Below are 26,429 nucleotides of genomic sequence, written 5' to 3'. Positions count from 1 at the left end.
GAGATCAGGTTAAAAAATAAATCTTTTTGAGAGGAAGCTGCAATAGTATGATCAAACTCTCAAGACTAAAGAAGAACAAAAAAGAGAAATGGAGGGAATGTAAGAGAGACGGACAACAAAAGGGCAGACATTCCAGCTGTCGAAAATACGTTGTTGGCATAGCAGTTTGAAGATCCAGGCCTGGCTACCAGACATGACTGGAGCTGTGAAAACAATTCGACTTGTTCTCTCGCAGCACCTCGCCTGGATGGTCTTTGCTCAGATCACCCCATGGGCACAAACACACTCACCTCCACTCATGAAGCTCGATTACATAAGGCAGGAAACCACATCCCGAGGCCCATCAGCTCCTTAGTTCCTAAGCTGCAAGGATATGTGCGCTTTTTAGCGCTCCACCTTCATTAACTAGATTAGGCTGGGGCTAAGCCTGTGTGCAGAGGAATACTGGCCACTAGATTAACCTTCTCATAGTCTCAGGCTTGCAGCACTTCAACCTTAACTCCTCTCGATCTCCTGTTCTCTTTGTGTGTTTGCATGGACTCAAGCAGAAACAGATGTTCACTTCTGATCCTCTTTGGCACTGTGCATTTCCTCCAGCCACGTGCTTTCACTCCGTCATTATCGACCAGAAGCAACAGATGTTAGTTAATCTTGGCTTTGTGTCTTTGCCACAATGGTAACAGTTTCCCACATTCACTCTTCACAACATATGAGTCACTGAGAAAGGTTATGCCCCAAGGTCACTTCGATAACAGCATGTGATTGAGCAATGATGGGTGACGCAACTTGGGGAAACTGAATAAGATGAGAGGGCTGCTAAGACCAGATGCCAGCTCTTCAACTAATTAAACATGACCTTTCTATTATCTGCCGGTGCTTATTCTGTCATTTACAGTTGGCACGCCAGAACTCTCACCTATCAAGAGATTCTTACGAGTCTGTGTAGGTTGCTTTTCAAGAAGTTGCCATAGAAGGGACTGAGAACTGGGCCAAAATCAACGTTTGTGAGTTTTTCTGGGAAGTCCCTCTTACAGTAAAACAATGCACAAACTCCGTCTGTTTCAATGGAAGTGTTTGTCTGTGACAGGATTTTTAGTGGTGTATTTTGATAAACGTGCCTGTTAAGACAACTCCGAGATAGATAGCTGGAGTTCTACTGTACCAGTCAAATCAAATAAACTTATCATTAATCCATTATGTACACACACAGATTTTTTTTTTTTTTTTCAAATGGATATACAAGATCAACACATAAAATATTCAGTGGCTCAAATGGGCAAGTTTGACAACTAACCCAAAACTCACATGGTCCAAACCAAAGTCAGTGGGTCATCCTTATTGTTGAGTCCTGTTACACATGATGAACATTTAAAAAAATGAAAAATAAAATAAAAGAGCAAACGCATTGGAGACATTAAAATGTAATAAAACATTTGCAAATTACTGACCAAATAAAAAGTTGGAGTAATGTAAATTATGAGATTTAGTATTCTTTTTTTCGTTTCCCCCAGCTCCATATACTTCTTATTCACATTCAATAAGGAGGCACAAAGTAAACACAGAAATACCTGTGGAGATTGTGGCACTGGGCATCCAGAGCAGGTCACCCCGGTTCAGTCACTCTGCAGCTCTCAGCAGTCTCGTTCACTCCACCTCCCTCCTTTTCCCTCTATCCCTACTGTCTAGCCTCTGCCAACTTTCTCCATTCTTTCCAGTTCCCTTCCAGGAAGCGCTGGCGTATCCTTGTGTCCCTTGGCAGTAGGGAGGCCATGCATCTCTGCTGTGAGCGAATGCCACTGAGAGTCCCTCTGGAAATAGCTAGAGACATGGAGCTAGCACACTAAAGGCAAGAGACTGATGCCAGCTTGGCAGTTGTTAAAAAACAAGCATCCATTCTGCTGATGGGGCCAAAATGAAAGCAAACAATAGTTCATCAGATGTTTACACACATATACAGTACGCTTTTTGTAGAAAATCAAAGAGGAGGTATGAGCAATGCTAACGTCTTGTCCTCATTTCAACCTCTCCAAGGTAGGCTGACCAGTTTAGTCTGCTAAATGATGTATAGTAGAAGAGGCAGTGTACTGCTGATGTTTAAAATATGTAATCAATATTTTACTTCTACAGTATGGTTTTGACAGACTGAAATGCAAATACTGTAGATAAACTGACTGATAGACTATCAAGAACAGATAAGACAGACAGATGATGATTGACTGTCTAGATTCTAGACCATAGACTGTAAAACAAGATTGACAACACGCCTTCACTCTCTACCGTTGTAGAAAAGTGAAGCCACCAATGTCCAAATATTGCGCTGACATCTTGGAGCCTGAGTCTGCGCAGTAGTGAGCATGAAGTGGAGCTGTGGTATCAAGGCCCGCCCTCACTCCCGTAGAATCGGTTGGTACAGATTACTGCAGAACAACTCGTGTCGAGTGAAATAAACAGTTATGGAAATGTACAAATTAAATTTAAAGCTCCAATCTCCCGAAAATCCCCCAAAAAGTAAGTTGGTCCCTCAGTGACTACTTCACTCAGAGAAGCTGTCAATCTCAGCTGTCAGTCATGACGTCAACCCCCCGTTTTTATAGCATCAAATAACTAAATAAACCCAAACTTATTTAAAAAACTAACTCTTGAATTTACATCAGCGTGATAAAAAATACCTAAAATGACAGAAATTATTTGAAGTGTAATTTGATTTAGTTTGTCTCATGTCTCATTCGATTACATGAGAAGGTGGGGTTTACGAGCTATACTGCATCCAGCCACCTGGGGGCGATCTAAACGCTTTGGCTTCACTTTTCAGGACTTGTGCGGGCACTCTTTATCTCTAGGCAGTAGGGTTGGGTACCGAAACTCGGTGGGAACCGGTTCCGACGTAAACGGTAGTAACCAGACCGAATAAGAACGACAATTTCGGTGCCTGACTTAATTAGGCACACACACACGCACAGTCTGTTCTGTCTCGCATGCGCGCTCTTGCTCGCAAGGTTTGGCTGCATTTCACGTGTAAAATTACGCGTCAGAACCAAGGGGGTAATCCATTGAACCAAGGGGGTAATCCATTGACCGGAAGTTGAAGCCGGCCGGGTGCCGCCATCTTGTAGCAGAACTTCACTTGCGTTAGCATTTCCATTGACTCCCATTCATTTTGGCGTCACTTTGACAGCGAATAACTTTACATCTGAGGCGTTTAAAGACTCCATTTGTCCATTATTTATTTCTAAAGAAACACGACAGTGTATAAAGGGCTCCATTACCTTCTATGTTACATTATGGCCCCGTAGAAACAGATTTTGTTAAAATAGGCTAACGATTTTAACAAAGTCATAACCACTTGACTCTCTGTCGCGCTGTACAGAAATTACCGTACAGACAGGAGGAGAAGCTCGCAGGCGATCGGGGGGACGTCCCGTCAAGGGAGAAGCCCATAGATAATGAGTCCATAAAAGCAACGGAATACTTACTCCTGCTCACTCACGCCAAAGACCTCTTTGCTCAAGTTCCCCGTCTCTGCAAGATTAACGTTGGCAATTTTCACGCACAGCTACTAGAAGATTAACGTCTGTCAGACAGGTTGCTCACGCCATCAAGCTTAGTTTGAGTCGGTTTGAGTCTGCGCGTCAGGAACGGAAGTGCTCAAAAATCGCTAAAAATGGGCTTCAACTGTCTCAACTGAGTTCCAATGAGAGATGGCTCTGTCCACTTCTTATACTGTCTATGGTCAGAACGCCCTCTGGGTGTGCCGATAGTCTGAATTCATTTAGAATCAAGCCAATTCATTGGCTGATGGCGCGGGCGCCGTCTCGACGCACTTACGTCGTCATATTATGTTGTCGCGCGTGCGCCATCTGCTCCTCAGATTTCTTTGCTGAAAAAGGAAGCTGGTCGGCAGCGCCTCGTTCCGATAGAGAGAACATAGGTTACACCTTTACACCAGTAACCAGAGATGTTCTCTTTCATAGGTTCACTCAACGCTGTGTAGCTAAGAAGCAGTGGATTTGTATTTGTAGGCTGCTGTATCACGTGCCGTTTGAACTGACGCGCTACAGCGATCTGTCACATTTCAAAGAGCCAAAACGTTATTTATTGTGTGAATCTCATAAAAATATTTACAGAATCTGACAGCTGTGGATTTGTTCCATATCAAAAGGAACCTTGTCTGTCGGTGTCAGTGTCCTCTTTGTCCGCGATTTTTCTCTGCGTGAGAAAATGGATGTGTGGCGTGAGAGCGTGTGAAAAGGGTCAATTGCGTGAGTCTCACGGTCAATGCGTGAGAGTTGGCAGCTGCCTGCTAGTAATCTCTATTAATCTCCAGTATTATTACATTGTTTGATACAATATTGTTTTATTTGATATTATGTAAATGTAAATTTTTATTTTATATTGGTTTTATTATTATTTGTGTTTATATTGTTTAAAGATTTAAGTTAATATTGTGTCCAGTTTGGCCCTGTAAATAAAAGGGTATTATTTTTTGATAAAGTGTGTGTGGTTTTGTTTTCTTAAGTACTGTTTCAAGAACCGTTTAGGCACCGGAACCATTTAAAAAATACTGAGTAGGTACTGGTATCGGATAAAACCCAACCGATACCCAACCCTACTAGGCAGACAAGTAAGCAGATTGACTGACAGACTATTTAGACATGTGCACAGATAGACAGATAGGTACGCTGATGTCTATAGATTGATATCTATCTGGGCTGGATGGATAGAATCTCTGTTCATGTTCATGTCTGTCTTGAGCGCGAGTGGCTGGCCCTGTCCCAAATGGCACACTCCGGACTTGTGGACTTCCTCAGAGTCCACACTTCGGTGACGTCATGTAGTGCAGACCTATAGGGCCCTTAGCGCGAGTCCGCGAGGGCGCATTGAGAGGTATTTTTGGGACAGACTCGATCGTCACGCCGGAAACAGGAAGACGGTCTGATTGTTGTTATGGACAGGAGCTACAGGTTCGAGGAAATATGCTGCCTATTGTTGTTGTGTTTACATAATGACTCAGTAAAGCCCTGACATTCTGTTCTATTTATTTAATGAATCATAATGCGATCGTATTATTCAGCTCGCTATTATTACCCTATGTTTGAGACATCAACCACTGGTCGATGATCATAATGTTTGTATAAACTTGTCATAAAAACCGTAATGATAATTACACTTAAATATTTTCTTCTCAGTCATGTTAACAATTGTCCGTGAGCGAAATCTCCTCCCATCCGTTGTCTGATAATGATTGGCCTTTCGCAAGGATTCCTGTGTAGTTAAAGTGCGTGGAGCCTGCATCTATGCGGGCTTCGTGGAAGACCGCTTCAAGGGTACAAAGGGGGCGCTGCTGAGCACACTTCAGAGCGTTAAAATGCTAAATGGGACGGCCTACGGACTCGTAGACTCGGCGAGCACGCGCAATTTAAGTCCACGAGACCGAAAGTCCGCATGAAGTGCGCCATTTGGGACAGGGCCTGGCTGTCAGCTGTGCTGTGTTTGTGAGAGTGTAAGAGCGAGTGCACTGTGGCAGTGGTTCTCAGGGAGGCACAGGTTTGTGTGAGAGAGGGATTAGACAGCCAGCTGTTGAGCAGATGGAATGTGTGCTATGCGGAGATGAGAACGATTGGGAGCCTGCAACTCTTTCTCTCTTCCTCCCACACTCCCTCCTCCCTCACAACCCGTTATTAGGGACTTTTTTTTCTTCAGAGATGTGTATGAAGAAGATTTCGGTTTTATTTGATCACCTGGCAAAAGCAATATCTATCTTAATATAATGAAGTGTGTATTACAAAGTGCTTAAAAAGAACATGGCAAGTTTGATTTCCTAGCTGTAGTCATCTTGACTGTTGGTATAGCCACAACCCCAGTTTGTCTTTTCTGATGATTTTCTGGTTGACTAAGCATTGCTCTGTCATTTTGCACATTTTTGTATGGACTCACAGAACTTCTCTGGCCCTGTAAGGCTGCGTTTCAACAACCGTCACTAATCAAGAATGTGCTGTTTCGTCTCACCCCACCAGGGGGGAGTAATTTGCAGATTGTGCGTGCCTCTGCGCAAAGATCCACAAAAGAACTCTTTATTTTCTGGATTAAGTGCATGAAAAATTCCTGGAGGTTTTAATCTAAAAGCAAACAGACAAATCAACCCAACTAACAGAATTTAGGACTGTGAAACTTGTTTATGTCTGACTGATCAGGCCTCCTGATAGTTGCAGTGTAGTTTCTCTATCTATAGCCCTAATTCAGGATGCTAGCTAGAGGATGTGAGCCTGTTTTAAGTGCCTGTAGCGGCTCCACAGTGCTCCAGCACTTGCACACATTCACAAACGCACGCGCAGACATGTGGGTGTAGTTACTGGCCTGACCGTTTGGCGTCTGCAGCTCTGTGGGTGTTCTTGGAGACTTTTTTTCCTAATAGTCTGCAAATTCAGTTTTGGATGTTTACCTAGCACCTCTTTATATACACATGCACACTCATTCACATAGAGCTAAACACCCAAACACTCCACTTACACTGCAGCTCGTCTAGACCACTGTCAATTTTTTAAAAATGCTTCCTGAAGTCCAGATACAGATTTTCATATTGATTTAAAGAGTGTTGTAGGGTCAAGTGTGAGCTCTCTCATGACTCAGAGCGTAGCCTTTAAAACCTTTGACCTTCAGCTTATTAACGTATGCAGTTCCTAGGGGATGCTATACAGTTGGTAAGGTGTTCAGGGTGTTTTTAGCATGTTTCTATTTGGTTGCTAGGGTATTATGGCTGTTTGTTACTTAGTAAGAGTTCAAGATGTCTGGTTAGCTAGTCCGACAGTTAAAAAGCTGATTATAGCACGGCTGAATATAGCAACTCTTCATAACAAGCAGGCGCTACACGCCAATGTTTACAACTTAGTTACGGTTTGATCAAATGTTTCTCTTTTCCCTCTATCATATTCTCTTTCCTCTCATTCTGTCACTTTTGTGTTGCCGGTTATATTCATGCAACTCTACTTTTAAAATGAGGGGTGTTTGTTTTTTCCCTCCTCTTCTATCATCTTCACTTCCTCTATTTATTTTCATTTATATATAGTGAAGCAGCAGTTATTCAGAACGTGGCAGGAGGGCGAGACAGAGAGCCTCAACCGTCCGCTCCCTATGAAAACGGCATGCGTGAGAAACAGACGTGAAGCTTTGGAAAGTCAAGTGTTGTGCTTGGAAGCAGCAATAGAAAGAGGTTCCTCGGAGTGCGGGAGCGGAAGGAGAGGAGAGGATGGACACACTGGAAGTGGACTTATAGTTTGAGTCAGCAGAGATGATTTACAGACCCCATGAAACTGGCCAGTCTTGATGTATTCCCTTGTGAAATAGGAAGTTTCATTAGGACATATCAACATTCTCGTCTATTTTTAAATTGATTTATTCCTTTTTTCTTTTCTTTTTTTATAAATGGGCATTAGTTGTGTTACACCCATGCACCATGTGCTGCTACTTGCAGGTTGTATTAGGGGGAGCAACATTCTCATCTCATCAAAAAATCTGTAAATCTTCAGAAAACTTAATTTTGTCAACTTTTAGCATATTGATGATCTCAAAGTTGAAACATATGGACTAAGGGCCTGTTTATACCTGGTCACTGAATGTGTTTTTACTGATCGGAGTGTTATCTGATTTGTTAAACCTGTTCCATTTATATGTGGCCACAAACGTTTCCGCAAAACTAATATAAATTCGATCTTCAATTCTCACCCTATAATAACGGTCTTTAAGTCAACTAAAGAGATACTGAGCAGTTAGTCTGTGGTGGAGCATATCTGTAGCGATGTGTATTGCAGTAGCGCTTTCATATCTGGCCATATCATGTCATAAAGCCTACAACACTTACACGTTTATTTTTTCACACTTGTATATTTTGGGAGGAGTCAAATTTACATGTCGTTTCAACTACCAGATGCATTAACACTTGTCCAGTTTCATCCTAAAGTGGTTTGAGTGATCGCATTTAAATCTTTCTCGTAAGCATTTAGGAGGGCATTTGCACCTGGTCTGATCAGAGAAAACGCATGAAGTGACCAGGTGTAAACAGGCCCTAAACGTTACAAAACACCAATCTTGCTACAGTATAGACTGTGTCTCTACAATGATGACTCCATCTTTCGTGTCAGGGTGGGTTTAAATGAGCTCTCTAAATATGCCAAAAGCAAGGCCACCTTGTATTCTTCCATGTCTGCACAATTACTCATCACTGTTCATGAATAACTCAATTTGTCACCCACACGCACACACACACACACGCACACACACACACAGCATTAGTAAGGTTTTCGTCTCTCGGGGGAAGCCTGCGTTCCCTGTGCCTACCTCCTGGAGTCATGTTAAGGTGATTGTGTATGACATCACTGTTGCCATGACTCATGAAGGCCCAGAGGTGCCGTGAACTCCCACTGTGCTCTCTACTCTAGTAATAAATACACACATCAATCATACACATGTTGTGGATTAGGTTGGATGACAAATAATGTGTCTATGAACCTGTTTTTTCAGCATCAGGTTAATGTTTCTGACTGTAAATATAGGACATTTTATCTTATTAGTTCTATGACTGGACAAATTATAGCCATTATTCTGTGTACTATCATAATTAATATGAAGACAGTAAGTATCAATTTTCTGAAACTTACTATGCATGCGTTTTTTGTCTTCCTATTAATTATGATAGTCATAATGTTTTATCAGTGTGTGGGTATACAGTCAAACCAAAATTTATTCAGACCCCTTCAACATTTCTCAAATTATCACAGTTTATTCGCTATAGTTTAGAAAATGGTTATAAAATACGACAAGAACTCAGTTATCAAATCCGTTTATATTGGTTTGGCCATCCTTCTGTTAGACTTTCTCACAAATGAATTAGGTTGAATAGCTGTCAGCTGTTAAATTTAAGTACACAATTATATAATACCAATTTAGGTCAACCATTTACCAAGCAATGCTTAATTTTGTTCAGTCTGTGGTGTAAAAAGGTCGCATAGCAATTAAAGAAAAAACACTTAAACAAAACTTGGTCAGGTCAAAGTGTCTGAATAATATTTGGTCCCAAATTTGTATAATATGTATACAGGTATAATATGTCACAGTTAACTTTTTTTATTTTGTTATTCTCACTTACATAAGTGAACTATAGTGTCTGGCACCCATTAGTAAAAAAAATATCAAAAATGATATCTGGTGTCTGAATAATTTTTGGTTTGACTATATGTATATGTGTAAAGTAATTTTTATAAATAATAATAATAAATATATATATGCGTGTATATGTGTATATATATATATATATATATATATATATATATATATATAATTTTACTTGTATCATTTATAAAAAATTACTTTACGCATACATTACCAAGGGGAGGCCACACGCACAAAACTGATTTCCAACACTCCAGAGAGTGAAATAAAGCAAAAGGTTACTCCCCAGAAGAGAAGAATCTGCTCATGTGGATCCTGTCTGTTTGGGTCTTCAGTGGAAATGATAAATTAGGGGTTAGCGAGCAGTTGTGGGTATATGTGTGTGTATCCACAGGCCAATAAAGATTTAAAGGTATTCTGTCAGACTGTCTGTCGCTAATGATCTGGTAGATTAAGTGAGCTAATCTGGCCTTGGGAACATGAGGTAATTGAGCATTTTTTTTCCACGTGCAGATTTCAAATTGGCATGGGAGTTGCACACGAGTTATAGATGTGGTTCAGTAGAGAGAGGTAGAAATGCAAGCTTCCGAAAGATCATGTATCCGCTGTGCCAGCGCTCTTTCAGTGGGGTCTGCGGTTATGAAATATATAATTTTCAATGCCTTGTTGTGCAAAAAGTATTGACAGAAGGCGAAAAACAGTTCTCCTCAAATTTATTTTCTATTTTCAAACATAATTCTGTTTTCTCCTTGAATGTGTTTATTTCTTCGTTTCAGAGAAGTCCATTACCTGAAAAGATTATTAGTGGTTACAGGAATAGTTCACCTAAAAAAAAAAATAAAAAAAAAAATGTTTGGGTTTGGAACTACATGAGCATGAATAAATTGACACAATGTTCTTTATTTTTGGGTGAACTTAACCCTTTAACACTTGATGTTTTTCTCCTGCTCCGTTTCTGACTTAAGCCTGACCCCTGCTGATTCATATCGGAATAACCCCCTTTTATTTTTCTGTCTCTTCTTCTTTCTCCCGGCTGCAGATCATGATTCAGACGCAAAGAGAGTTCAGGATGTTCTTTCGGGAATGGAAAAACCACAGGTGGGTCTGGAATATGAGTTAAAAACCTCACAAGTGAAAAGTACTAATGGTTTTAATGTTATCAGATAAACATGATATCCTTTAATGGCCAACAGAAAGTACAGGCTGCAAATACAAGCGAGCGTAAAACATGACATTACATTATTAATAAAATGTATTTGTCATAAGGAGACATTCAGTAAAAGTCACCAAGATCTTTTCACATTTGTTTACAATTACAAACTGTTCCCATTGCAGCCACACAGGGGCAGCAATTATTTTTTATTTTTTTATTTTGTTCCACTGTCAAGCAATTGAGGACTAGGTAAACATTTCCATCAAAACAATGTTTTCTGACCAATGTTTGCTCTGTTCTTTCCCCATCTGTTCACTCAGCCTGCTGCTCTTGCTGTTGTTTAGTTCAGGACTATCTAAGGACACCCTGTCACTTTAAGTGATAATCCATAAGTGAAACTAACCCATAGTCATCAATCATCTGTTCTGTTTTGTGTTTTAGTTTGCATGCATTTGTTGGTGTGTGTGTGACATTAGAACAGCTGTCTCATTTACTCCCTCAGCGTAAGATTAATCCCTCATTATCATAAAATTAGTGGCATTAAGGCAGTAAATAAGTTAAAATCAGTTTGTTAACACTGCTGACTGAAAGGTCATATTTTATTATATTGTATACAAACGTGCATCTGTCTGTGTCTGAAAACTACAATATTGTCTGTCTACATATTACATTATAGCAAAACTGACATTTGATATTGAGTAGTCGTAGTACGTTCTGCAGTACTTTGCCTGTCCTACTATACACTGTTTATAGTACATAAAAATGCCACTATATACACTACCGTTCAAACATTTGGGATCAGTAGGTTCGTTTTTTTTTTTTTTTTTTTAAAGAAATGAATACTTTTATTCAGCAAAAAAAACCTCAAAAGCTACAGTTAAAATACTGTCACATTGCGATTGAAAAAAAATGCTGTTTTAAAACTTTTTATTGATTTAAAAAATCCTGAAGAAAACGCATCATGCTTTCCACAAAGCATATTAAATTGCACAACAGTCTTCAACATTGATAATAATAAGAAATGTTTATCGAGCATCAAATCAGCATTTTAGAATGATTTCTGAAGGATCATGTGACAATGAAAATAAAGCTTTGTCACCACAGGAATAATTTACATTTTAAAATATAGAAGTTACTTTCAATTTTAATAACATTCCAATAGTACTCTTTTTAATATTTTTGATCAAATGAATGCAGCCTTTGTGAGACTTTTGTTTGTGAAAACATTGAAAAATCGTACTGACTCCACAGTTTTGCAAAATATACCTGCAGCTCCATGAATGGGAGTACATTTGGCATAAAACATGGAGGAATACAGAGGGAATATAGCCTGGTGGGTGCATGCAGGTAGTGTGGAAAACATCTGTGGCGCAATGTGTCCCAAGATGAGGCAATCTGGAAAGATGTGCAAGTTTGGAAGTAATTGACTTAAATCTGCCCTCATCCTCATCTCTCCAACATCCTCTAATGGAGCTGCCTTTCTTGTTCAGTGTCTTCATCAATCTTAAATTGAGTGTGCCACAGAGTAGAAACACACTGGTTACTACAGACTGGGGCCAAATCCTTTGTATGGCTGAAGTTTAGTGGCAAGTGGTCATGCACTCCAACTTCTCATTATAGTTGATGCAGCCCAGGATTAAGTCATGGTCTAAAGAAATACAGCACTAAAATATTGATGACAGTTTTTATAAAAAAATAAGCAGATTTAATCATAATGTACAACTTTGACCAGTTGGTGGCACTGCACCCTAAACATACTTTACCCCATGGGCATGTTTTAGGGGCATACACTACATTTCACTTCAGTGTATGAAGGTTTTGCCAAGACAGAGCATCACTTCCTGTTTGATGTCCTTACCTAGTGTCACTTTTTTAATAAAAATACATACACATACTATCTTTCAAAAGTTTGGAGTCAGTAAGATTTTTTTGTTTATTCAACAAGGATTCTTTAAGTTGGTCAAAGGTGACAGTAAAGACAATTATAAATTATAATGTTACAAAAACACTTATTTTAAAAGAAGCTGTTCTTTTAAATGTTCTATTCACCAAAGAATCAAATGTCCACAAAAATATCAAGCATTAACTGTTTTCAGCATTGATAGTAAGACGACATGATTCTTGAGCAGCAAATCGGCATATTAGAATGATCTCTGAAGGATCATGTGACACTGAAGACTGGAGAATATTCAGCTTTGCCATCACAGGAATAAATTACATTTTAAAATAGAAAAGTTATTTTAATTTGTAATTTAGCTCTTATTTGTTTTGGTCAAATAAATGCAGCCTTGGTGAGCAAACATAAAAAAAAAAACAAGCTATTGCACGGTATAGGTCTCTGAGCTTTTCAGTATCTCTGTGAGAAAGCCTGGTCTGATGGCAGCCGGTTTGTTGAGAACATATTGCTGTAGCTTCAGAAGTGCCAGTGGCAATCCTAGCTGTGCACATCCGAGAGCAACAACCATAGCTTTTCCACAGACGTTCTTTCACCTGCAGTTACTCTTGCCACAGGACAGATTGCGTTTGAGAGATTTGCTTCTGCCTGACTGAAGGTAGACAGACATTTACAGCTCATTCATGTCAGCGTTATACCCTCATACACAGGGTTACACCGAATGACCTGTTATAGAGGAGGAGTTATAGCCGCTCTGCCTCTTTACGTGTATACCTTCATTTCTGTGTTTGACACACAAATGGTTGTTTTTGCAGAGCTATAGAGTGGTTCAGATTGCAGGCCTAAAAACGGAAGGTAATTAATATTACCCATTTGTTCCCAGGTTGGGTTTTTGGAAGAGCAATTTTTGTGTTACGGATTAAATAAAGTCTGTGGTTAAAGGTTGAGGAAATGTTTGTTTTGTTTTATGTTTGTACAACATTAATTACACTGTCAAGTCCTCGTGAGTCGTTTCTTACCTAGCCATGTTTTTTTTCTTTTGTTTATTGGTTGATAGTCCTTTTTTTATTTGCCAGTCTATAATTCTGGTAGGTTTAGCAAATGAATAGTTTCAAAGTTGGGTTATGCTAACCTCATAATGAAATGACAATCCCACAAACTCTTATCTAAATGACTTGCTCCTTCCAATTTTGTCTTAAATCGCATTTGGCTGCTTTATCTTTGCAGCACATTTGAAAGCTGATTTAGCCTTAGAATTTATAGTCTTGGATTGTAACGACGATTTGTTTTTCCTGCACGTTTGTACAGTGGTGGTTGACATGAAGTCGTTTTTGATAGTGGCATGTCCTGCTGAAGTGTTATGCTCATGTTAATCGAGAGACAAAATCGAATATTTGTACTTTATTAATAAAAATATTATATGAAAAGGAATAAATGATGACAGAATAATTGACAAACGTTTTCTTTAAAAAAATAAAAAAAATAATGACCAGTAATAATTAGAATATACACCTTGCTTTACATTTACACATTTTTATCTTTGTTCATTGTTTAAAAATAAATAAGAAATCTACTTGTGTGCTTCACCTACCCACAGATTCAAAGACACTTGACATGCTTAATAATATTGTTTCCAGGTCTACAGTTGATGGTCTTTGTTCTGTTTGCTTCACAGGTTCTTAATATCCAGGCCCGGACAGCTCGACTGACTTGGGCTCCACCAGCAGGCCTCCAGAACAGAGACAGGCACAGTAACGGACACCCCTTTACCTGCAGCTACGAGGTCACTCTCTCAGACAAAGGTCGTAACGGCCAGTACCGTGTCATTTATAGGTAAGATAGACTGGAGTATATAATCACAGAGGAGCTGTGTAGTCTGCTCAGAATCCTTGAAGTCTTTATGTTCTCATAAATTAACAGTGTTCACCACAAGGGAGCAAGTTAGATATGAATACATCATCCATCGAGCAGATAGAATTATTGGATGCAGCCTGTTCTCTTACCAGGACTTGTATGATTCAGTATCCAGAGAGCAGACAGGAAAGATAATCAGACCTCTCACATCCTGTCATCATCCGTTTGGAGCATGAGTCTCAAAGCATGACTCCAGAATAACATATGAGAGCAGTGGTGCTGGTGGAGAATATGGAATATTATATTATATTATCGTTCAACGCCACTTTTAAGTGTTTGCCTTTGTTTGTTTCCCACACACTAAAAGAAAATGACAGAGCATAATCTAAAAGAATGGGGCAATTTTGAAGTGTCACAAAATAGTCGCAACAGCAGGAAAAAAGGTTGCAGGAAACCCTAAAACCTATCAAGGCAAAACCACTCAAAGTTTTTCCCTTGAGCAGTTGTGCTCAATAATAACTGAACAGCATCCTTAATGAAAGTCGTTTTTGCACTTTGGACAGCACAACTCTGTTGCTGGATCCATTAAGGTCAGTAACCATCGTGTGTGTGTGTGTGTGTGTGTGTGTTTTCAGTGGAGAGGAGTTGGAATGCAATTTAAAAGATCTCAGACCAGCAACAGACTACCACGTAAGGTAAGTGCAGCTCTCAACTTTATTTCTTGCCATGTGCAAGAACATGTGCTTAGAGTAGTTTAAACTATTACTGTTATTAGAGCCCATTATCCCAGAAATTCATGCTATTTCTGATGATCAGTATTGTCATTACAGTGATCCAGTTATCTGCAGTTTTCTTTTTTTACGTAATCGAAGTTAACGTTAATGGAATATATAAGTCATAATTTTTAACTTCTACTTTTGTTTAATGACCTCAGCTCTACCTAAATGTCCCTCTAATGGTCTGCCTGTTACCTGTTATTAATTGAGCCGAAAGTGCTGTGCATCACAGCGTTTGGAAAGGTCAAGCTTAAATATGATGCATGTACTGGTCCTCAAAGAACCTTCAAGCCCACATCTGCTGTACTCTTTGCAGCCAGGGATAGGCAATGCTAGTCTGTTCTGTCACCGGGAGCTCTTGTTAATGGAGAATCCAGTGCTGGGGGTCGGTTTGTCTGGATCCTCATTAAAATGCATTGAAATTGTCAGTTGAGTTTTCGGTTGACCTTTGAACCCTGGTAGCAGTGGGACTATCTGAATATATGTTCTGATTAAGGGATAGGCAGTCAGATGTGACCCTGAATGTTCCATTTGCCCCTAAGAGTGATGTTTTGTTTCCTCTTTATAAATCTGAGTGACCTGTTGGGAAATGGCACGTGTGGCCAGATGAATTCTGTCCCACCTTTTCCAGCACAGGAATAAGCGTAAAGTGAAGTGCTTTATGGCTTTTTTTAGCTCATCTCTTTTCTTTTCTTTAAAAAAAAAAAAAAAAAAAAAAGCAATTTTCTAGAATTGTAAAAGCAATGTGCACTCAATCAGAAAATACATTGAAAACGGCACAGCTGGTGCTAGAAGGTCATGTGTTTTATTACAGATAAAATGTACACCTCGAATGCACTAAGTTTTTTCTTTGGATAACACAAAAAGGTTATTTTCCCCCTCACTGTTCCTGCTTTAAATGTAGTATAGATCACTTTGAATGAACTATGTCTTCTAAATGTGTGTGTTTGTCTTTCTCAGAGTGAATGCTTTGTGCAATTCTGTGAAGGGTTCGTGCTCTGAGGTGGGGGCCTTCACCACCCACAGCAGTACCCCAGACTGCCCGCTGCCCCCTAAACTATCCCACCGCACAAAGAGCACGCTCACCCTACAGTGGAAGGTGAGACTGCGGTTTATCTCATACTTGTATGGAAGTTATCAGTTCATCAGACATATAGGACTAATTCGGTTAATTCTTCAATGAAGGTACATTTAAGCTTAAAGGTGCTGTATGTAACTTGTTTTACTCTACTAAAGCATAAAAATACCATAGCATGTTTCCTAAATATCTGCAAACATATTAAGTTCACATACTCGATTCTCTTAAAAACACTTCTACATCCAGTTATTTTACTTATTATTTTACACGTTCCGTGTTGTCAGTCGGTTTTTGTTTTGGTCTGTGTATTCTCGCCAGTTCACCCAATAATATACTTGTAGGTTTAAAAATCCACATATGGCACATTTATTTTCTCCAACAAATATTTTAGCAATATGTATATTTTAGTCAGAATTATTGCGCTACTATTCTATTGTGCTCCGTCTGTTTGGCGCGCATGCGGCGGCGCTCATTCGCGGAAGCTTGAATTCTAGCGGAGATTCACTTGCAGAAGGCTCATCCTCTCCTGACAGTGAAATGGACATATTTGTTTGACTTTCTAACATTTACAGATGGAGAATATACCTGTGAAATGTAAGCTAAGCACTGAAACGCATTAAACAGTGCAAGTATTTATCTGACAGATAGGCTACTGTTGCTGACTGACAGAGCATCTGACAGGGCAAGCTGCTTTAAACTTGTTAACTAAGTTATATCTTACCAGTTATTTTGAAGCCCTTAATATAACATGGTTTGGACAAATTGTACTATGTACTTTCACTGCAGCAGCTCACACTGCGTCCTCCACTATTTTTCAGGTGTGCTCGTATCAAACTACTATATCGATATAAAGGGTATTGCCTCATTCCATATCGTTTCAAAAAAATATATCGATATATCGTACAAACTCAATATACCGCCCAGCCCTAATTCCACACAACCTAAAAAGCCTCGATATCCATCTAAAAATCTCTGAACGAGAGCATATTAAAACACGGATAAATCAACTCATTAACTTAAAGTCTGTAAGTCTCCTCGGTTTTCGTTGTCAATTGCACTGTTACGTGTCCTCAAACTGGCAACCCACGTGAGCGTTGAGTCTTAGGAGGAGGGGGCGGGGGAAACAACGACATCTGATATTTTGAATTTGGACTGCTGTGCCTATTTCGACCACTAGCTGTCATTCTTACATACTGCACCTTTAAAGTTTGTAAAGTTTTTTTACAGATGAAAACGATTTTAAGCCTAATGAGACTGGTAGATTTAAAGGGGTCATGAACTGCACTGTTTTATTGTGTTATTATTATGTTTCCTGTGGTGCATTAATAATGTTAGTATGATTTTTACATCAAAAATTGTCATAATTTAGAAATAAAAGGCATTTTTCCTACCCTGATTTTAGCCCTCTGATTTGAAACGCTCTTTTTTAAGGAATAAAACGCTCTTTCGATGTAAACGCCCACTGCTGTGATTGGCTTACATCTGTGTATGTGAAATGGAAGTATTACGTTTAAATCTCTCGAAAACCTTTAGCACGTTTTTACTATTACAGCTCTTAAGGTTAACTAATTGAGAATAGTGTTGATTATAGCATTATCTATAGCATTATATTTAGACCGTGGCATGAAAGGTTGCAGTGAGGAGCATTGTAGCCAATCACAGACATGTTGAGCACATGAATGTGATCTCGTAATTGCAGCTCGATTTCTGCACACTAACGAATGCTTTCATAATAACTAGCAGTGCAAACACAATGTAAATAAGAGATTCATTGATTATTATGGGAGTTTTTCCGTGAGTCCAGAACTGAGTCACTGATAAACTCGCGCTGTTTGATTGACCGCTCCAGCGATTGCAAAGGGAGCGTTTTTTGTTCGCTTTCTTTAAATAATGTGAAGTTGACCATTTAGTCACTGGTTTGATTTACTGAGACAGACAAAGACATCTGACTGTACATGAATCATTACATATCAGAAATCACTGTTCACAGATCAGGCATTAGAAATAACACGGTTACTTTCATGTTGTGGCATTACTGTCGAGTCCATATCTCAAAAGTCTGTTTGCAAAGCCTGCGCCGAAATTGCGACTGATTTACCAAAGAATCCTCAGTGAAATGTACCGCATACAAATAAATAATGCTCAACTGAGACATTCACATTGTTGAAAAAATAACCACATTCCTAGCATTAGGATCCTTTGGAAGGTAATGTTATTTGTAGTCCATCTTGTATTCCTCTTCTCTCTTCCTCATCTCAGTATGATGACCTCTTATGTCAAAAGCTTAGGGAAATTTAGATTTTTTAGTTCATGACCCCTTTAAAGGAGATTTTTATTATTAAATTATTAAAGAGATAGTTCAGCTAGAAATAAAAATTCTGCCATCATTTACTGACCCTCATGTTGTTCCAAACCTGTATGACTTTCTTTCTTCTCTGTAAAATAAGAGGAGGAGGAGAAGAAAGATGTCCACGCTGCCCTTTTCTATACAATGAAAGTGAATGGTGACCAGAGGCCACAAAAAATTTACAAAAAGCACTATAAAATATCCCATATGACTCATGCACTATTTCAAGTTTTCTGAAGGTGCACTGTTTTTTTTTAAAGTCTCTTGTGCTCAGCAAGGCTACATTTATATGATCAAAATACAGTAAAAATAGCATTATTATAAAATATTATTACAATTTGAAATAACTGATTTCTATTTTGATATATTTTAAAATGTAATTTATTCCTGTGATGGAAAAGCTTAATTTAGATCATCATTACTCCAGTCTTCAGTGTCACGTGATCCTTCGGAAATCATTATAATATGCTTATTTGCTGTGCATGAAGCATTTATTATTATCATTATTATTAATATTATTGCTATTATTATTATTTTCAATGTTTTAAACAGTTGAAAACTACAAAGAACAGCATTTATTTGAAACAGCATTCTTTTGTCACTTTGATCTTTTTACTGACCCCAAACTTTTGAAAGTAATAGTGTATTTATTAAGACCAAATTTTACATCATGATTGCATGTGAGTATATAACACAACACAAGTCATACGGACATGGTTTTAGTGTTGTTCGTATTTTTTTCTTCTCGTTTTTAGAGCTTGACAGTCCTTAATCACCAATCTTGTTCATTGTACGACAAATAGAAGCATCAACGTTTTGCCCTCTCTTACAGTATGTGTTTAAGAAACTTAAAAGAGTTTTGGAAAAACATGAGTGTGACTAAATGATTGGGTAAACTTCTTACTTTTTAGATTTTCATGGTCCAGTACACAGACAGTGTACACAATATTTATTATGAAATAAGGTTTTCTTCCAGTTTTCCTTCTTTGTATGTACTGTACTTCTAATTTGTTTCTTTTTATTTCTCTCCTCACTTAGGCACCAGTTGATAATGGATCGAAAATCACAAGTTACCTTTTAGAGTGGGATGAGGTATTAATATATTTTTTGTTACTTAACAATTTTGTTTTAAATAATCATTAGCATTCGGTTTCTTTTTACATTTTTGGTAAAAGGGCCTCCTTGTTGAATTGCAGTTCAACATTTTCAGCACTGATTACGCCTCTTTGATATCAGCACTGTTCATTCACTCTGTTTAAAGATTCATATCTGAATGATGTCCCCATTTTCATCAAAGACCACAGCAGTCTGTTGTCACTCATACATTTTTCACTCCAGCCATGATTACAGTGGTTTTGAGAAGCTGAATGGCTTCAGTGATTTTATGCAGTGACTAGTTATGTACTGAATGTATGTGTTATCCTACTTTATCTATTAGGGCAAAAAGAACAACAATTTCAGAGAATGTTACTTCGGAAGCCAAAGGCACTACAAACTCACTCATCTGTGTCCAGCTATGGCCTACACATTTCGGGTGGCGGCACGCAACGACATAGGAATGAGGTATCACTGCAGAAGCATATGCATGGACTTAGGTTGCTTTCACACTAGCACTTTTGGAGCGCACCCAGGTTCGATTGCCGTTAGAGTTCGATTTGTTTTTGCTAAATTCCAGTTTGCGTACTCCCACTACACACCAAAACACATTAACCTTTAGTCTTGTATAGTATTTAGTATGGATTATGTGCAAGTTGGGATACAGCCAAAGATTCAAACATTGTTTGACCAACTATGATTTGAGCTTTGAATTAGAAGGAAATATGAGTTGTCGTACAGGATGCATATTAAAGTCTTTGTGTGTGACAAAACAATCCCATTATCCCTCTGTAATCTAATCCTATCACCATCCCTCAAGTCGTAATGGAGGAGGAGAGCCATAAAGTCACCTTGATGCAGAAGAACAGACAGCCAATGGAGCGTTCTCTCTCTTTCCCCCTCTTTCTCTATTTCTTCATTTACCCCCTCTTTGTCTCTCTCTCTCTATATATATATATATATATAATATAATTTAATAATATTGTTTATTTTATGTATAGAATTTTTAAAGAGAAAAAAATCATGATTTTGGGGGCAGCCAATGCCCCCCACTCAAACTATTGAATATCTATAGAATATATCTATAAAACAAGTAATGTTTGGTCCAGTGGGCAGACATGTTAAGGGTCATCACTCTGAATACAGCACCATCCCTCGTCTCCTCCATCTCCTGACATTAATACCATAGACGCATTCATAAAGTGAAGCAACACTGCTGAAATATGAGACTCCACCTCCAGCAAACCACATTTCACCCAGTCTAAAGGGATATTTTTTATTACTTCCTTAACTGAAAGAAGCTCATTTAACATCTCCTGTTTCCCAGTGGCAGTTATAGAGACTCTCACACAGTAAATACAGAGGGCTCTAGTAAACTTGTCACAACCAGTTAATTGGAAGAAACTAGATTTAAGGCTGCTATCGAGAGGAGAGGAAAACTATTTAAATTACATAAGTCAGCCTGCAAGTTATACATATTGGAGCTGTGTTAAAAATAAACTCAAAGAGTCAGCCCTGTGAGGGATGCAAATGAACACAGCTTTTGCAATAAGATGTTGAGGCTTTTGCTAAGTTTATACAAATCACATTTACACGTCCTTCATGGAGGATAACAAAAAAAAAAAAACTCATTCCTGGCTGTTTTACAGCTTCCTTTATGTGAGTGTGTGTGTATATATCATTTTCTGTCACCTCTCTTGTTTGTCAGTGGCTTTAGTCCTGAGGTGGTCTTCTACACGACTGGAAGTCTGCCCCACTTGCCCCACGCTCCTCGGCTGGTGCGTGCCGGCATCACATGGATCACGCTGGAGTGGAGCCGGCCAGATGGCTGTACCGCAGAAGAGCCCGTCACATACAAGCTGGAGATCCAGGAAGAGAACATTGTACGTCATTTAGATGGCATGACTACCACACACTCAAGTCCATACTTAAACCCCATGGCATTTGGTTGTGTTGGCAATTTTCAAAAAAGATTTGAACCAAATAGTTTTTATAACGTTTGACTCCATTGTTTCCTGGACATTTGTATTGTTCCACTAAGTGGGGCCTCCAACTGTTTCTTTGAAACGGGCCTTGTTATCGTTATCAAATCATTATTTGGAAATCTGAATCTTTAGGATTCCCATCACTACTTGCGTAAAATGGTGATGTAAGTTCACTGTTTTTGTGCTCATTTCGGCAGGGAACAGAGTTTCACCCAAAGTACACTGGAGAAAACTTGACATGTACTGTAGAGGGCCTGAAGAGAAGCACGCAGTATAAATTCAGGGTGAGTGAATGCATATTTGTCGTCTTATAGCTTTTCACGATATCATAAATAACTATAGTGTGTGATTTACAGAGTTCATAAGTTTGCACACCCCTAGCTATAATCTGTTAGATGCGTGTCATAAAAAAAAAAATCAACAATCATAAAAATGTTGTATAATATTGTTGAGTCCCTTTTGTGACGAGGGACAAAGCTGGATCACATCTTCATTGTGGAACTGTGAAACATCAATGTGCAGAGCATACTGGGAATTGGGCTGCTTCACTGCTTAGCATAAGCCAAGGACTCCAAAATGTGTGCACATAAATTAAAAATCAAATAGTGTAGCATTTTCAGTTTTGGAGTGGAGTCAAATTTTGTCTCTCACCTTGTTAGGAAATAAAATATAGAGAATAATGACAAAATCTTTAAAAATGATTCTGCAACAAAGTCCCTTTCAAGGAGAGTCTGTTCACTCGGCAGCCTATTTCTGGCATCCAAGACTAATGGGGGAATCCTGAAATCTCAAGAACTGCTTGCCGAACTCACAATTTCATATCAGCAAAAAAAAACATTGACATGAACTGTCCCATAAATCATGTTTCTTATGCTTAAATAGCGGTAAACAAATATTTAGAAGGCGGGACTTATTCCGCCATATTGCAAGTTGCACTTTCTCCCATACGAGTAATACGAGTGCATCATCTTTGTAAATACAAAGCCATTGTTCTGTGAGGAGTATGTAAACTTATTATGTTTAAAGCTTGTTGCTTTGGTATGATGTGTGAAATGAAAGATTGTTTGCCAAAAGGAAACCTCAATAAATATTAAAGAGATTTCAAAGCTCACATTGCAATATTGACATGCTCAAAAATAACAAAGAGGTGCATTTGTCTGTTTTGAAGAGAATAATGCTTTCTCAGAAGTACTGGTCAGATATTAATTGCCAAGTCATAGTGACCTCATCATGTTTTGGTCAAGCGTTTTTGTACTAGTTGTTAGCTGTGTTTGACACATGCTCTTCACAGGCGCACAGTGTTTTGTTTGTTGTGCAGGAAGCTTGTTTGTGTTACAGGGACACCTGACAAATTAAGGCTAGAGTCATACATTGTTAATTACAGTGGCAGCAAAGTGATTTAACCTTTCTCTGTGCTCCACTGACTCATACCACAGTTGTTGTTTTTTTTATCATCCCAAATATTTTCTTCTGTCACGTTCATGTAGACTAGAGAACTCTATCCAATTATGAGTGAACCGCAGCCCACGTTAAATGCTGCTGTAATGCAGTGAGTGGGTCTGGCTTAAGTGCTTTCACAATTAATAGTAATTCCTCTGAATGGTGAGTTTTTGTCTTTTTTTAAGTGAAGGCATCCATTAAAGCGGCAGGTGAAAATAATGGGAGTGTGTAAATGTGTTATGTCATTACCTCTGCGGTTGTGATCAGTTGTTTGCGTACAGAAGCTCTTTAGTTGGCTGTTTGCAAAGGTTTCTATTTTTGGGATAATCGTACATATTATGTGCATGAACATGAGTCTAAATCAATAATTAAAGATTTCGGATCAGATTTCTCAGTAATTTTATATGATGATATGCATCATGCATGTCTCTTATTTGCCACTTTTCGAAACTTGTAAATCTTTTGTAAGGATTCACTGACAAAAAACATTCCTAGACCTTTCTTTTTTTTTTTCAATGTAAAAATTAGGGATTCATTCAAGTACCCAAGTACGATGATCATGAAAATGCAATAGTTGTGTGACTACTTTTATTTTATTTTTAAAGTAAAGTTTTTAATATCTTTAAAAAATTTAATACACATTTATAACGCTATATATTGTGCTATATTACCTTGTCAGTAAATGACAAGAAAGGAATTTCAAATACAACAGCTGAGGGAGTGACAGTAAATTTGACATCTTTCTCTCTTCTGACCTACGTCAACAATCGATCTCTCTATATTTTTTCCCTTTTTTGGTCGTGGAAACTCTATCACAGATTTTTTTTCTTTTGATGAGAATACAAAAGTGACATTTGCTGTCGTCTCCCATTCACTGCTATAGAAGGTTACTATACTATGTGAAATGTAAAAAGGGTCCATTGCTCGTAGTTAGACTTGAAGATTTGAATGAACCCATGAGTTAATGATATCTCAAATTATGAAATTCAACAAGAGTTCTTGAGCTAGTTGCTCTTTTGTTAGCGATCAGACCTGTTCACTAATGTCTCTGTGTTCAAAGATGTTCACTGGACAAAAGAAGGGGCCAAAAAGTCATTACTGTACAGAATTAAGCCTCTTCTGTCTTGTGTTTGTGTCTTGCAGCTCATAGCTTCTAACTTGGAGGGCAGAAGCAGTCCCAGTGAGGTGCTGGTGTGTAACACTAGTCCAGACAAACCTGGACCCCCCTCCAGACCCTGCATCAAGGGCTCTATCAGACCTTACAGCTTCAGTGTCAAATGGGGTATGGCTGTTTGTGCAACGAAAATATATTTGCTTAATTGGTTTCTGGCTTTTTTATCTGTTTTGCATTTGAGCTCAAACTTTGGGGCTCAAATGAGCTTGAGCTTTAATCTTGGAAATTGAGAAGAAATATCGGAATATTATCTATATAATATATATAATCTATCAATCAATCAACTTTTATTTATATAGCTCAATAAAAGCAACAGTAGTTGGACTTGGCCATTGTGCTGTACAACAGGATAAATATCTAAAAAAACAAAAAAGACCGCAAAACAAATAATAAAGGGAGTTTACATCAAAAACACCAATCAGAAAAATTCAATATTCTTCTCTATCTGATGTGTGAGTCACAATACACCTAATTTTGATGTCTTCCTTTGTGATGCGCTACTTGAGTTCTGCCACTTTCCAGTTTAGTTCTTTGTTTGCAAAGGAAAGTAGGACGAGGCCTGCGGTTGTATTGCGCTCTCAGTAAATCGCAATTTTATTTCCCCGCAGTAATGAACCAAACGATAGATTTCGGACAGCTGCAATAAACTTCAAAAGGGCAAATGCCTAAAATTTAGTTTAGACTCAGAAAGTTTAGACTTGGAGAGTTTTTGCTCAGTCATACAACAGCATCATAAAAATCTGAATACCTGAAGGGTCATATCATGAGAAATAAAATGTTCCTTTATATCTTTTTAAATATGAGTTATACTGTGTACAATACCATGCTGTAGGTTTAGTTTCTTACAGTAGTAAAAGCTGGCTCCAAAAAATCTGGTGAAACTGTAAATTACCAAATAGTTTTTGTTTTTTTGGTGCAAACAACATTACTAACATTTAAGTGGACCTCAGGAAAAAATAAATGTAAAATAATTTTATATTGCTTTATCTGTTATGTACGGTACCCTATTGTACTCTTAAATAATAGCTAGTATTCAGTCACTGTTGTTTGGGTACTTTTGTATGTATTTTATGGTAAGCACATCTCCATATATGTGTATATTTATAATATCCAAGTCTGTATGTCACACTACAGATCCTCCACAAGACAACGGAGGTTCAGAAATCTTAAAATACCTCTTGGAGATTTCAGAAGGAAATTCTGATGGTATGTATTAATGTATATGTAATTGTGTTCTTCACTGTCATTCACCATCTGCCTGCATGTTTAAGTATGTTTTTGTCCTTGGTTAATTACATCTCAATTTTATTTCAAAACTATTTAGAAATCCAGTCTTTTTAAAAGCTTTTTTTCCCTTTTTCACATAACATTTTTTTTAGAAAAACATAAGATTATTTCGCAATTAATCTTCTTGTGTCCTCACGCTGTCCCATCTGTACTTCTATTCTTACACAGATACTCCATTAGTGCTGTCAGAGCTTCTATTTCTCTAAAAAGGAATTTCATATAGCCAAAAATACTCAATGCTTGAATGTTCATTGATACCTATGTGTTTTTATCTCACCATGGATTAATTAAACTTTGGGAACAGTTGAGGGTTTGCATGGATAACTGACTGACTGAGTAATTTCCCTGCAAATGTTGAACTCTTTGACGCCTTGTATTCGGTAGCCAATCAGTGGGACATTGCATACAGTGGGCCTGCCACAGAGTGTGAGTGTGAGGATTTGAAACCCGGCACAATGTACAGACTGCGCACCTGCAGCATCAGCACGGGTGGCCACAGCCAGGTAACTCAAATATATTACAACAGCTGTACACCACATCTGGACTCATCAGAAAGAAATGCATTTAGAAAGAATGAGAGACTATAGCTTTACATTTGTAGGAAAAAAGTATGTGGATTTTAATTCACAATAATAGAGAAACAGACACAGACTATTCATTCATTTTTCTGTTTATTGAACATACAATTTAAATATTCATAGTACAGAGTGGGAAAAGTATGGATTTTAATCCGAATTAACTACTGAATTAACTTCCATTTAACTTTTCTAATGTAACTGTGGTGCACAAATTTCAGGAGAGACATTTTCAAACTGTGTTAGCAGAAAACGAAATCAAAACATATCATTTCTTGTTTGATGTTGTGACTTTTGAAAATAAAGATTTGATTACATTTTATGGCCAATTTGTGTAGAAATTCAGTCCAAAATGCACTATATACACTACTGTACAAAAGTCTGAGGTAGATAAGGTTAATATTCTTGAAAGAAGTCTCTTATGCCCATAAAGACTGTAGTTATTTAATCAAAAAATATTACAATCTAAAAATAACTGTTAATTTATTCCTGTGATGATGGCAAAGCTGAATTTTCAGCATCATTGCTCCTGTCTTCAGTGTCATATGATCCTTCAGAAATCATTCTAATATGCTGATTTGGTGCTTAAGAAACATTTCTTCTTAGTAT

The 26,429-nt window shown here is 38.2% G+C and overlaps 1 protein-coding gene across 2 annotated transcripts in view; it reads left to right on the top strand.

Annotated features, from left to right (window-relative positions):
• fndc3ba (fibronectin type III domain containing 3Ba) overlaps positions 1-26,429 on the top strand; it is a 159,499-nt gene that overhangs the window by 103,424 nt on the left and 29,646 nt on the right. For both annotated transcript variants that reach the window (XM_056235537.1, XM_056235538.1), the window contains 11 exons: positions 10,202-10,260; positions 13,885-14,042; positions 14,699-14,758; positions 15,800-15,938; positions 19,303-19,356; positions 19,703-19,827; positions 21,068-21,242; positions 21,542-21,628; positions 23,928-24,066; positions 25,093-25,164; positions 25,630-25,748. In XM_056235537.1, the coding sequence (XP_056091512.1) occupies positions 10,202-10,260; positions 13,885-14,042; positions 14,699-14,758; positions 15,800-15,938; positions 19,303-19,356; positions 19,703-19,827; positions 21,068-21,242; positions 21,542-21,628; positions 23,928-24,066; positions 25,093-25,164; positions 25,630-25,748 (1,187 nt within the window). The remainder of the gene's footprint in view (positions 1-10,201; positions 10,261-13,884; positions 14,043-14,698; positions 14,759-15,799; positions 15,939-19,302; positions 19,357-19,702; positions 19,828-21,067; positions 21,243-21,541; positions 21,629-23,927; positions 24,067-25,092; positions 25,165-25,629; positions 25,749-26,429) is intronic.

Source organism: Rhinichthys klamathensis, unplaced genomic scaffold (genome assembly GCF_029890125.1).
Source record: "Rhinichthys klamathensis goyatoka isolate OS25496 unplaced genomic scaffold, OSU_Roscu_1.1 h1tg000422l_1, whole genome shotgun sequence".
Taxonomy (NCBI): Eukaryota; Metazoa; Chordata; class Actinopteri; order Cypriniformes; family Leuciscidae; genus Rhinichthys; species Rhinichthys klamathensis.
This window is presented reverse-complemented; position numbering and strand designations above follow the sequence as displayed.